Source organism: Hyperoodon ampullatus, assembly GCF_949752795.1.
Source record: "Hyperoodon ampullatus genome assembly, chromosome: 19".
NCBI classification, from domain to species: domain Eukaryota; kingdom Metazoa; phylum Chordata; class Mammalia; order Artiodactyla; family Ziphiidae; genus Hyperoodon; species Hyperoodon ampullatus.
This window is the reverse complement of record NC_136932.1, coordinates 55,608,024-55,620,355: the sequence shown is the minus strand read 5'-3', so window position 1 is coordinate 55,620,355 and position 12,332 is coordinate 55,608,024. Positions and strand designations below refer to the sequence as shown.

Sequence of the window (12,332 nt, the reverse complement as noted above, 5' to 3'; positions counted from 1 at the left end):
CCCACCCTGTCCCTGACCCCTGCCTATGGCTGGGAGGCCACAGAGTCCCAGCCTCCAGCCACCCCATGGTCTTTCTCTGGAGCCTGCAGGCTGCACAGCACACTCTGCTTCTACCAATAAAGCACCCCTGAGGGCAGAAGTTGGTTTCTGCACTGGGCTCGGGGTGGTGCTGGGGGCAGGGGCTGGACCTCAGTCCCATGCTTTGCTCCAGATGTTTAAGAGGAGTGCTGCTAAGACACAGCTGGCACTAACCTTAAAGCCTCTCCTGGGGGCTGAGTTTAGAGCATCGAAAGAAACACTGTGGAGTAGGATAGGGCAGGGAAGGGCACCAGCGTTAGGGGCCCCGACGTCAAGGAGGAAACCTTGGCCATGAAAGCGACCTGAGCGGAAAACCAGCCGACAGAACGTCAGTCAGTATAAAAAGGTTTTATGTACAAAAAACACAGTAACAGACGACAGCTAGCTAGCAGCAAGGACTGGGCACTGCCTTCAGCCTTCATTTACTACAGAGACAAGCCCCCAGCAGGAAGCGGGGGCTCCCCTGGGAAGAGCAGGCTGGGTTCCCGGGCCAGGAGTATACTATCTCTCTCGCCTGCCTTCTTTCTCGGGCCTCCACGTGTAAAGCAGGCGTGGAGCAGGTGGCACTGCTGTCCTCTGCCACTGAGACCGTGAGACAGGCCGGAGAGGAGGCTGTGTCGGGGACAGAGCGAGCTTTGGGCTTTTCCACCCGAAACTGGCCTCAAACCAAAAAGCCCGTCTTGTTGCGATGGTCACTTGCAGTGTCTGACATAGGAAGACGGGGACCATATGGGGGCCACAGGGTCTTTGGCTTTGTTGCCACCCAGCAGCTAAAGACCAGGCAGGGTGGCCAGCCCAGGATTCTCAGCTCTTCCGGTTCTCAGCAGGTCAGCGGGGTCTCTAATCAGAAAGACGAAGAGGGCCCAGGCCTTGGCTATCACTCGTCTTGTCCTCGTGCGCGGCGGGCCAGGACTGCAGGGAGCTAGGAGACCATGGTTCCCGAGGGGCTCACGAGGTCCTGGGGAAGGCTTTCTCGGGCCTCCTGCATGCGGCGCCGGGCTCGACGGAAGGCTTCTGTGAGGGAAGCAGACACAGGAGTCAGCCGCCACGGCGTGGGGGAAATGGGGCCCACGTGGATGCTGGAGGCGGGTGTGGCTGGAACTGGGTGGGGGGAAGCCTACCTAGCACACTGTGAATGGAACTTTGCTGGCTGAATCCCTCCAGACGGTCCAACACGCTCCTCATCCTCTTCCGGAGAGAGCTTGACTCCATGAAGGCCCTGCGGGGGAGCCCACCACATGGCCATGGCTGCTCTTGCAGCCCTCGGGATCAGGAGCCCCAAGGCGGAGGGCCAAGGCCACTCACCTGGACTGCTGCAGACAGTGCAGGCGGAAGGTGACGCTGCCCGTGGTCTCTGTGCGGAGTCCAAAGCGGCTCAGACGCTCCCCCTGTGGCATTCAGTTAACGTCAGGTTTCTGTTGGTTCCTAGATCCCAGGCACCACAGTGGCCTCACTCCCATTCTTACTCCCATTCTTGGGGAGAACAGTTCTGTTGGGGAAACTTCATCCCAACATCCAGATTCCTGAGGACTCAGGGATGGGCTGGAAGGAGAGGCCAGTTACTCCGACAGGGACCAGGGGAAACCTCTAAGTGTACTATTTTCCAGAGCTCTCCTAGGATAGCAGTGATGTTTGTACCTGGTGCAAGATGTGGCCAAGACTTCCCGCTTAAGCCACAGGAAGGAAGGGACTAAGCAATAATGAAGCAATGAACCATTAAGAGTCCTTAACCCAGATTCCACCTACTCCAGAAGAAACACGGACATAAGTTCCCAGCATGAAGTCTCCCCAAAGACAAAAGTCACCTTGAAGGTTCCGGGTATCCGCACGTAGGAGAGGTCCTCCAGTTCCAGAGAGCCACCAATGAAAAACCTCCTGAGCTCAGCCACCGGGCCCAGCTCCAGGGGCCTCCATGTAGGGACTGTCAGCGTGTGTGAGCCTGTGCAGCAAGAGGAGAACGGGGCCGGAAACGGCACATGGTCCCTTGCTGCCTTCCTGGCAATGACACGGGCCTCGCCACCACCAAAACACCTGGTCTGGTGATGGCCTGACCTCTGGTGAAGGTCATCAGCGTGGTTTAGGGTACCCACTTGAAAATCAATCAGAGGGAAATTCAGATCTCAGCTCTGCCAGTTGTAACCCGGGCACCAGGACAAGCTTCTCAACCTCTCTGAGCCCCATTCCCCTCATCTAATAACACCTACGCCTCACAGAGCGATGGGGAGAGTTGACCGAGAAGCACTTAGCACACTGCCTGGCGCACAACAGAAGACAGCAGCTATTATCTCAAAAGGAATGCTGATCCACTCAATACACACCCACTGAGCGCCCATCTGCCATGCGGCTGCTCCCTCAAGGCCACGAGTCAGATCAGAGGAGCCGGAAGCAGAGCCCCGAGCTGCTCAACTTCCCAGTTAGCTGTCATTTCACCCAGCTGTCCCTAACAGAGGGGGAAATTTCCCTCAAAAGGAGCAAGGAAATCTTGCAAGTGAAGTGCTTCTAACTCCCAATCATCCCTACTCCTCACAGGAAGTGGTCGAAGCTTCTGGAGTGTTAGTCTTGTTTCTAGGAGCTAGGGCACATGGGCCACGTGCAGGGCAGGGATGAGAGGTCACCTGGGGTGGCAGGCAGCACCACAGCCCCGTAGCCTTCCACGCGGTACCTCTGCCAGAAGTCCAGCGAGAGGACCTCGCAGTAGAGCACAGGCCATGCCGGGAGAGCACCTGCAGCAAGGGGGAGAAGCGGCCAGGTCACGGGAGGCCTTCACCAGGAGAGGGCCTGTCTGAGGGGCCCCAAGGCCGAGCACCTGCCGGGCCACTCACCGGCAGATTCATCCTCGTGGAGGAAGGAGGCCTCAAACGTGAACGGGTAGGAGAAGTAAGCCACATTATGCTAAAAAAGAGGAATGTTATTTTATACTCGGTGTCATGGGGTGGACAAGGGCTCACCTGGAATTTGTTTTCCCTGTAGCCAATGACAAGGTCACCGTCCCAAGGGAAAAAGAAAAACTATCACCCCAGGTAGGAAATAAAAGGCTGAGAGGTGAAGGGACACCCAAACCCGAGCTGCTACCACTCTCTCAAAAAGGCAGAGGGAACCCCTGGACCAGGCATCCCCGCAGAGCCCACAGAGAAGGGCCGGACCAGCTCTGGAATCTCCCCCAGGCCGTTAGCCTGATAATCTCCAGAGGCCTCCCCCGGGCAGTCCTGTTCCCTTCTAGGTGCCCCCTCTCGTTGCCCTACCATTCCCAGGGACTTGGTGGCACAGGTCTGTGTTATTCCTGAGAGCTGCTGGAACGCTGGGCTTGACCAGCCTGAAAACCAAAGACCACATAGAGTAAGTCAACGGGGAGGAAAGCAAGCAGTTGAGTAGAAGACAAAGTTCCTTTCTCCATTCACTCCCTCATTCATGCAATCATTCATTCATTTCACATTCACTGTGTGTCTGCTATGTGCTATGACCGATCACTGGGGACATCTTGGTGACCAGATAGAAAAGCTTCCTGTCTCTCATGGGGCTACCATTCCAGTTGGGGGTGGGAGGGGGGCATAGACAACAAACCAACCAACAAAAGACTATCAAGTCGTAATAAATGCTAAAGTAAAAATAAAACAGGGTGAAGGGACTGAGTGGCTTGGAGGCTCATTTAGACGGGGTGGTGAGGGAACACCAGTCAGAGGTGACACTTAGGCTGAGACCTAAACTAAAGCAGGACCAGTCGTGCAAAGATAGGACACAAAAGCTTTCAGACAAAGGAAATGGCCCTGAAAAGGCCCTAAGGTGGGAATGAACTTGGCCTGCTCAAGAACAGAAATTACAACTGCAATGTTGTAAGGGAGGGATAGGCAGGGGCCAGCTCGTTCAGGGAATGGAGTCTGGATTTCGCTCTAAGTGGGAAGGGAAGCTGTTGGGGCTTTAAGTTCAAAAGAGACACAACTGGTTGACATTTTAAAGGCTCGGTTAGGCTGTGGTGTACGTGGCAAATGAAACGTAAGAGGGAGCAAGACAGGAAGCGAGAGGATAAATCAGAAACCTAATGCTTTGGCCTAAGCAAGAGATGATGGTGGCTTGACCCAGGGTCCTTGAGAGAACAGAGGATTCAAGACATCTTTTGGAGACAGAACGGACAAGAACTGCTGATAGAATGAATGGCGGTAGGGAGCTAGAGAAAGCGAGGAATCAAGGGTGTCTCTTAGGTTTCTGGTATCAGAAACTAAGCAGATGACATTGCCATTCGGCTAAGATGGGCAAGACCATGAGGGCAGGTGTGAGGCAAGAGGGGGAATCAAGAAGCTTTTGGTCACGTTCAACGGGAACGACAAAGGGGTAGGTGGACATGGGTCTGGAGTTCAGGGGAGAGGCTAAGGCTAGAGAGGGAAATCTGGGAGTCTGAGACATACAAACAGTACTGAAGCCACAGGATGTATGAGGCCACCTGGAAAGACCGTGGAGAGAGAGTAACAGAAGGCCAGGCCCAGCCTTGGATACTCTAATAGTTTTAGATCAACAGAAGATGAGGAAACAGCCAGGAAGGCCGCTGAGCCACCAACGAGAGAGAAGAGAGGAGCACAGAGCCAGAAGCCAAGAGGAGAGTTTCAGTGAGGAACGTGAGCTGTGGCGAATGCTTCTGAGAGGCCAAGTAGGGTGAAGGCAGACATGTCACCACAGGATTTCCCAACTTGGAAGTGATCTATGACCTTGAAAAGAATAGTAACAATTTCAGTGGAGGAGTGAGGAAGGAAGTCTGACCGAATGCCTCTGGAAAACTGTCAGAACGGGTAAAAAGAGAGACTTATGCATATTACTTACTAGTAGTTGGCAATTCCACGAAGAAGTGGACGTAAAGATTGTCAAACTCGTAGCCTTGAGCTGAAACTAAGAAAACAGGAAACTGTTTCAGCTTATCCTCCTATCACCCTTAACACCCGCCCCAGTCCTAAAGGGCCTACCCACGTGTGGAAGCGAGTCCCTCAAGGGCCAGGAACTCTCTGTGTTTCCAGGAAAGACACATGCCCGAGTCTCCCGAGTGCTGCGGACAACCCAAGGGCTCTACTAGGGCGGGGAGGATTACTCCACAGCTAAATCTGGCACTTGCCAAGCATCAAGGGACTTCTGTCTGGTAAGACACTTACCTACCTCTCCATTTACAAAGAGCCGGAGGGCACCTGGTACCGTCTGAGGTAGAGAGAAGTGGGGACAGATCAGGAGGTCTGAGGGAAGCGACACCTCTCCTCCAGCCTGCCCGTAAATCCCCAGAGGACCTGACGCTGGACGTCAGATCCAGGTGTGTGACTAATCCCGCTTCCTCCCCACCTGCCACTTCTCCACAAATCTGCTTCCTTCATTTCTAAAAGTGTGTAATGTAAGGGGAAAAGCACCTCATTTAAATGGTGGGGAAGGCAACAAAGTGTGGGGAATTTACAAGAATGGCCGAGAGAAGCATCCACAGCTGCCTGCCGCCGTACAGCGAGAGGCTTGAGACCCCTGCCCCCTCTAGAGGGAGGTCAAGAAACTAGCAAGTTTCCTTTTTAAATTATTTGTGTATCTACCTTATCTAACGTTTTAACACCGAAAATCTGTTGCTAATACAACACAAAAATAGTGAAAGTTAATTTTTTAGAGAGAGAGAGGGAGGCTACCAGGTAACTCTCTCCTTGTTTCCAGGTCTAGAAATGGAACTCCTGGAAGAAGAGAAGATAAAGAATAGGACCACAGAACTACAGACTTAAACTCCTTTGTTTTAAGAGCCAACTATTTGACAAACAGAAATGACACCCCTCCCTCTCTATGGGGCATTAGGAAAAATATCTACATGAAGAGTAAGGAAGACACTTTTCATCTTTATATTTATTTATAAAATTAATTACAAAGTAATACATGAATGCACTCCCACTGATAAAAGTTCAAAACCACCTAAGTTTAGAGAATAAAAAGTAAACATTCCTGACATGTCCCTCTCAGCACCCAATAGCCATCTACCATTTCCCAATCCCACCCCCTCCCCAGAGAAAGCCACCCATAGGGTGTGTGCCCTTTGAGACCTTTTCCTATGCATTAACAGTTCTATATCAATACGCAATGCTTCTAAAACATAACAAGGACTATACTCTAAATGTTACTTTTTACTTTTTTCCACTGAAGAGTATGTCTTTGGGACCTTGAGGAGAGAACTGTCACTCGGCTGCAGTCAGAATGCTCTGGCTACAGAAACCCAGCTGGCGGAGCTGCAGGAAACCCAACTACTCACCGTCTCAAAGTCAGTGCCCACAAGGCTGTTGAGATACTCCTTGCGCCGGCCATAGAGCTGAGGAAAAAAACCACACTGAAACTCAAGGTGCGACCCCAGCCAGATCAGGGTTCAGATCTGCATGGGAGGGAGAAAAGCAGCAGTAGTGGGAAATGCCACAGAAAGCTGGAGGCCTAAGCATCCCAGACACTGACATCTGACAGTGAAGCACAGAGGCTCTGGAGTCCACTGGTCTGGGACCAACCTGACTCTAGCACTTACATGACCTTGGGCAGACTGCTTAGCTTCTTGATCTCCATTTCCTCATTTATAAAGTGGCAATAATAAAAATATTCACCTCAAAGGCTTGTGGTACAGTCTAAATGAAATAAAGTATGTGAAGGGCCTAGCACAGAGCATGGTAAATGCTCAAATAAATGGCCATTATTATTATGATCTTATAATAGGATTGAAACCTTATATCTGATATGTCAGCAGTGCTTCCCAAGTCAGGGGAGGCCACTAAGAGCAAGACCTTGCACCTGCTGACCCAACCTCGACCGCGGCCTCAGCTCCCAGCTCTCTGGTTCTCGGAATGAACCAGCACTTACGTCCTTGAACACACGCTGTTCCCGCTCCTCCTCCTCAGGCTGTGCAAGGGAGGACACGTTGTCTATCGTATACTTCCACAGCTCCTGCTTCTCCCCGTCTGTCTCGATTCTGTAAGGTCAAAGCCACAAAGGGACTAACTCAGAAAACAGGAGGTGGGGCCCTCCAGACCCAGCCCAGGGATGAGCCGATTTACAGTTCTGTTATTCTAAGACGTAAGATGAGGAACAGTCAGCCCAGAGGAGAAGACCTGGCTAGTTCATCTCTCCCAGTTTTGATTAGTCCCTACATGCAGCAGCACAGAGAATTATTTTCACTTAACTACACTGACGAAGGTATCACTTTCAAATCAGGGTAGGTGCATATTTTCTGAGAACAGGATGCCCAGCGTCCTAAGGGTCTATGACCTGGAACAGAATATGGACCACTGGCTGGGAATTTACAAGTTAGAACACATGAAGGGCTTTCAGAGAATCTCCTCAACTTGGGGCAAGAAGTGAAGCCAAGGAAAGGAATGCCAGTCTCCACCATCCCTTTCTTCCTCTTCTCACCTGTAGGGTCCTCTGGAGCCAGTGAAGTCAGGTTTTACTGTGATCACACCATTACTGTCCACCTTCAGAGTACAGAGGACATGTTCATACTTCTTATAGCCAAGCCTAGAAACCAGGGAATTAACACCAGGGTTCAAGACTGCTGCCCCACCCCCAGGGAAAGAGGAAGAGGTGTTCGGGACACATCAGGGGAGAGGACACAGGCTGGAGTGAGAACTGTCGTGGTGAAGTGCTCCCTTCCAAAGAAAAAGAAGGAAAAACATCCCTCCCTCCCACATACCTGGGATGACTGTAACAGGAGAGAGATGGTTAGTGACAGGAGAAGAGAATGAAGGTCTGAGCTGGGCAGTAAGAAGCTTCACTCACTTTCCATAGGGACCCAGGTCTGCCATGATGTACATTGTCTGAAGAGGGGTGTTGATGACATGGCTGTTCCGGATGAACTCTTCTGAGGGTTCCCAGGTGACGATTCGTGACTTAAGGATGCCACCCTCCCTGGGAGACACCACAGGAAGGGTCACTTCCCTGGCACTCCCCGAACAGCCTGAAGGAGGAGCTCAGGGGAGCACACGAAGGTGGAGGCCCGCTGCGGGATGGGACGCTCGAGTTTGTGGGCATACCGACGGACCACAGAGGCCGCCACGGCCCTGTACACACTTGCACTCACATCCCTCGCCTGTCCTGCCGTCGCCGCCTGACATTTGCCATTCGCTCGACCAAGAATGAGGGTATTTCGCTGGCCGCGGTGGTCATTTTCTGACAGTGCTGGGAAAACAGAGCAGCCCAGTGTAAGCCTGCTCAGGGCCGTGCAGGACCAAGGACCTGGAGGGAAGTCTTCCTTCTGAAACTGCACACAGAACCTGAACCTCAGAGCATGGCCACCTCACAGCCATGCTAACGGCGGGCACAGTGGCACAAACAGCCCAAGGAAGAGCCCAACCAAGCCTTGGTTTGCCTGAAGGTTGCAGCAGCACACTATCCTTGAGAAATGAGTTTATTTATGCTAATCTTAAAAGGAGCCTGCAATCTCTACACACACCCCAACAAAAAGTATGGTGAGTCTGCCTGGTAGATGTTGATGTCACTAGGTGGCTGGAAGATGTGAAGTGTAACACAAGTATTCTGTGGAAAACCCTCCCAAGGGTAACAGAACACTATCTGTAATTTTCTTTTGTTTACCAAAACAGACAACCCAAATTTTATATGCTACCAACCCGCAGCTTTCCTGATATAAGCATCCACCTTTCAAAAACATTCACTTAACACCTGGCTCCTTGCAGAGATCTACAAGGTCATAGACAAACATCAGATAATATAGGCACTCCCCTCCCTCAAGGAGTTTAAAATCTAAGAAGACAATGTAAACCAAGTCCCTGAGGGTATGCTGTCACAGGCAAACTGAGGATATAAGCCATTCCCCACGCAGTACTGAATTCTTCTTCAAACCCATATATTCAGTTTTGCCTGAATCCATGATGAATTTTATCTAGATGGTTCTAGGCTCCATCCACCTGTCTGATCTCATGATGCACGGAGGAAGTCAAACGCAGTGGCTGCTTCTCCCAGTTTGTAGGCTGCAAGCCTATCATTAGAGACACTGCCGGCTCCCCCAGGCCCTCCAGCAGATGCAGCAGGGAGCAGCAGCCACACCACCCGCAGACTGTGCCCACCAACTCCAGCTTGGGTGCCAGAAGCTCTGTATCCCCTTAACAGGCTTCTGAGTTAACACACAGAGAGGCCGGAAAGCTAGGGGAGACAAAGGTGAAGGGAGCTACGGTGCTTGGGAAAGAATGCTACCTCCTCCAAATTGGTGTATCTATCAGAGTCAGTGTAGGTAAAGATTCGTCGGTTCTTCCTGCCATCCAGATCCTCCAGCTTCAGAATCTCTTGGCGGTACTGATGATCCAAAGGGCTCTGACAGGCTGCTTCATTTTGGTACAGATCTACTTCAAACTGAGGTCACAAGGAAACAAAGTTCTACTGAGAATATGTCAAATTTTGTTCCTGTAACAGTTTGGTCAAATTAGTTCTATAGAGCTGATGCAATGTGACATGTTCTCATAGCCAACTGTCGTTTATCTAAACTAATGGAGGACAGGAGACCCAACGAATGTTAGAGCTAAAAGGAACCACAGTGATAGTCTAATTCAATTCTGCTGTTACAGAATTGACATACCAAAACAGTAATTCTGCTATTTTGGTATGTGGCCCAGAGATGAGAAGTGTCTTACCCAGGATTATAAAACTGGGTAGTGGCAGGCACTATATTCCATTGACCCCATAAGCACAACAGTGGAAAGTATAAACTGTTATAAGCTTTCTGGAAATCAGTTTAGCAAAATATGTATCAAGAATCCTTCCCTGTGACTAGTCAGGTGGAGGTGGACCAGGGCGAGGCAGGCTGAGCAGACGAGGGACACTGGCTCACCTGGCTGAAGAGCTTCTCTTGCCACCCAATCACGACCTCCTCCTCTTCATCTACCTCTGGGCGGTGTCCACCTCCAAAGACAACAGAGTGAGTCAAATGTTTGAGCCAAACTAGCACCACTTCTTGCTCTGTGGTTGATTACAAGCAAAGTCCCTGCTCTTATATTTGCCACAAAACCAGTTGGAGTTCACTGATCTATGAAGCACTCACTCTAGACTTACTCTATAGAGGCTGTGGATATGTGTAGAAGCCAAGATTAGGACCCAAGAAGTCTTAATCACTACTCTGATTTGAATAAAAGGAAGTCATGCCTTCCAGGAATTATTTGATCTAATTCAGTGTCAAGAGCTGAAATTTATTAGATATAGGCTGAATAGCTCTTCCTCAATCCCAACTGCCTACATTTGCTAGACAGGAACTGTGGCATTTTTATCTTCACTATTCCTGAAGCCATATTTCTAGAATCACAAACACTATAACCTTAAGAGACCAAGTATCAGGAGAGAAAAGGAAAGACGTATAACTGATTTTTTTTGAAAGAACCAAATCTAATACACACACTCCTAGCTGAGTATGCCTTTTTCAAAGACACGTGCTTCACAACCTGCCAGCTCACACTCTTGCCCAGGAATATATATATATATATATATATATATATATATATATATATATATTTTGCGGTATGCGGGCCTCTCACTGTTGTGGCCTCTCCCGTTGCGGAGCACAGGCTCCGGACGCGCAGGCCCAGCGGCCATGGCTCACAGGCCCAGCCACTCCACGGCACGTGGGATCCTCCCAGACCGGGGCACGAACTCGTGTCCCCTGCATCGGCAGGCGGACTCTCAACCACTGCGCCACCAGGGAAGCCCCCCAGGAATATTTTTGAACAGAAACAACAAAAGCAGGGAGACCAGTGACCTAACACAAACACACTGTCTTCTCTTCCTCACTTTTCTGGCTTCCCAGAGAAGGAAAACTGCTAGAACACAGATGGTGTTAATATGTACATTTTCCAAGCAGACCCCAATTTTTAAGCTGTTTTAAAAAGTGTTTAGTTGTATGTTTCAAGCTTGGAGTGATATTTTCTCTTAGAAAAAAAATGCCACAAATGGTATTTAGGTTGACAGGCAAATTTATAACATATCTAAAGTATGGTATTTGCTATTTCCCTACATTTGACCACAATTCGGATCAGCATCTTGACGGCAGGAATCAAGCCTTATTCAATTTTACACAACATAATGTAGTAGTTAAAATTGCCTGGGATCAAATCCTGGCTTCAACATTTACCAGTCCTATGACCTTGGACAATAAACCCAACCTCTCTATACTTTTCTCAGACTGTAGACCTGGGTACTCTGTCTTAAGAGGTAACCTCCGCCCTAGGCCCTTCCCCAGATCCCCAAGCGGCCACATCACCACCATTCACCCACTGGTGGATGGGTGAGGCCTAAAAGTGGCCAAGTCTATGAGGTCCTTCCCGGGCTGGGCAGCAGGCTGGTAATGGAGGTAGCTGCTTGATGTGATTCTTTGCAGGTGGACTCTGCCAGGAAAAGAGAAGCCCAAAATACTCGTTACAATACACTCAACCAGGAGATGAACGCAGAGCAAAGATGGGGAAACAAAACTCAGAAGAGGGTACGGCTACCAAGGATGTGGCGGGGTGTAAGCAACCGAGGGGATGTGAGTGGGGCACGGGGACCTAAGGAGAAGACGATGGGAGGGTGTACTGGAGACACAGGGCCTCGAGAAGCTTGGGAGGGGCAGGGTCCTGAAAGGGTGGGTCTGGAAGTTGTGAGTGAAGAGGGTGCCGGGTAGTGAGGGAGACGCGGGGAGACGAGGTGACAGCGGTCAGGACTGCAAACGCAAGGGAGGGTCCCAGCAAACAAGAAGTGAAGTTCAGGCTCTAATTATCTGACAGCATAAAAGCAAGGGGCTCTGGGGTGATGCGACTACCGGAGGCGGAGGTTGCGCACAGGGTCCCAAGAGCGATACACGGCCTCTCCGGTGTCGGTGCTCCAGACGGTCTCCGCCATGACAGCTACGCTGCGCGCGACTGCGCCGGAAAGCGCGCCGCCCCAGTTCCCCTGGCAACGGAAACGCTGGGTTAGGGAGGCGGGAACCCGGTTCCCTACGCGGCGCGGCAGAGCCCCGCCCGCTGCAGGCGCAGGTCCGTAGGTACCGGCGCACGCTTCGTCTGGGGCACGTGCGGGCTTGCCGCTGATCCTGAGTGGGAACAAAGCTCACTCACACCCAAGACCAGACTTGATGCACTTTACAAATGAGGAAACTAAAGCAGCGCTATACTTTTATACAGATTCAGAGAGAAATGGTGAGGGACACCAAACCCAAGCGTCCTGAGTTCTCAACTACTACTTTTTCCACCACACGACACAGCCTCCCACTGAATCCTGGGAAACTTTGGCCTCCTAATCGGTGG

General features: G+C 50.9%; 1 protein-coding gene across 2 annotated transcripts; it reads right to left on the bottom strand.

Moving 5' to 3' along the window:
• Window positions 1-407: 407 nt before the first annotated feature.
• Window positions 408-11,943, bottom strand: MKS1 (MKS transition zone complex subunit 1; the record flags this gene model as incomplete). Of its 2 annotated transcripts, XM_079725696.1 has the most annotated exons (18): window positions 987-1,092; window positions 1,200-1,297; window positions 1,384-1,466; window positions 1,884-2,017; window positions 2,694-2,801; window positions 2,901-2,970; window positions 3,321-3,391; window positions 4,888-4,953; window positions 5,211-5,253; window positions 6,326-6,382; window positions 6,916-7,024; window positions 7,465-7,569; window positions 7,831-7,959; window positions 8,132-8,229; window positions 9,262-9,417; window positions 9,893-9,963; window positions 11,326-11,435; window positions 11,849-11,943. In XM_079725696.1, 18 exons carry the CDS (start codon window positions 11,926-11,928, stop codon window positions 1,001-1,003), a joined length of 1,680 nt encoding a protein of 559 aa, XP_079581822.1. In that variant the 3' UTR covers window positions 987-1,000. The 2 variants fall into 2 exon arrangements, with proteins under 2 accessions (XP_079581821.1, XP_079581822.1); XM_079725695.1 differs by lacking the exon at window positions 1,384-1,466 and having other exon boundaries at window positions 408-1,092; window positions 11,849-11,928.
• Window positions 11,944-12,332: the final 389 nt, after the last annotated feature.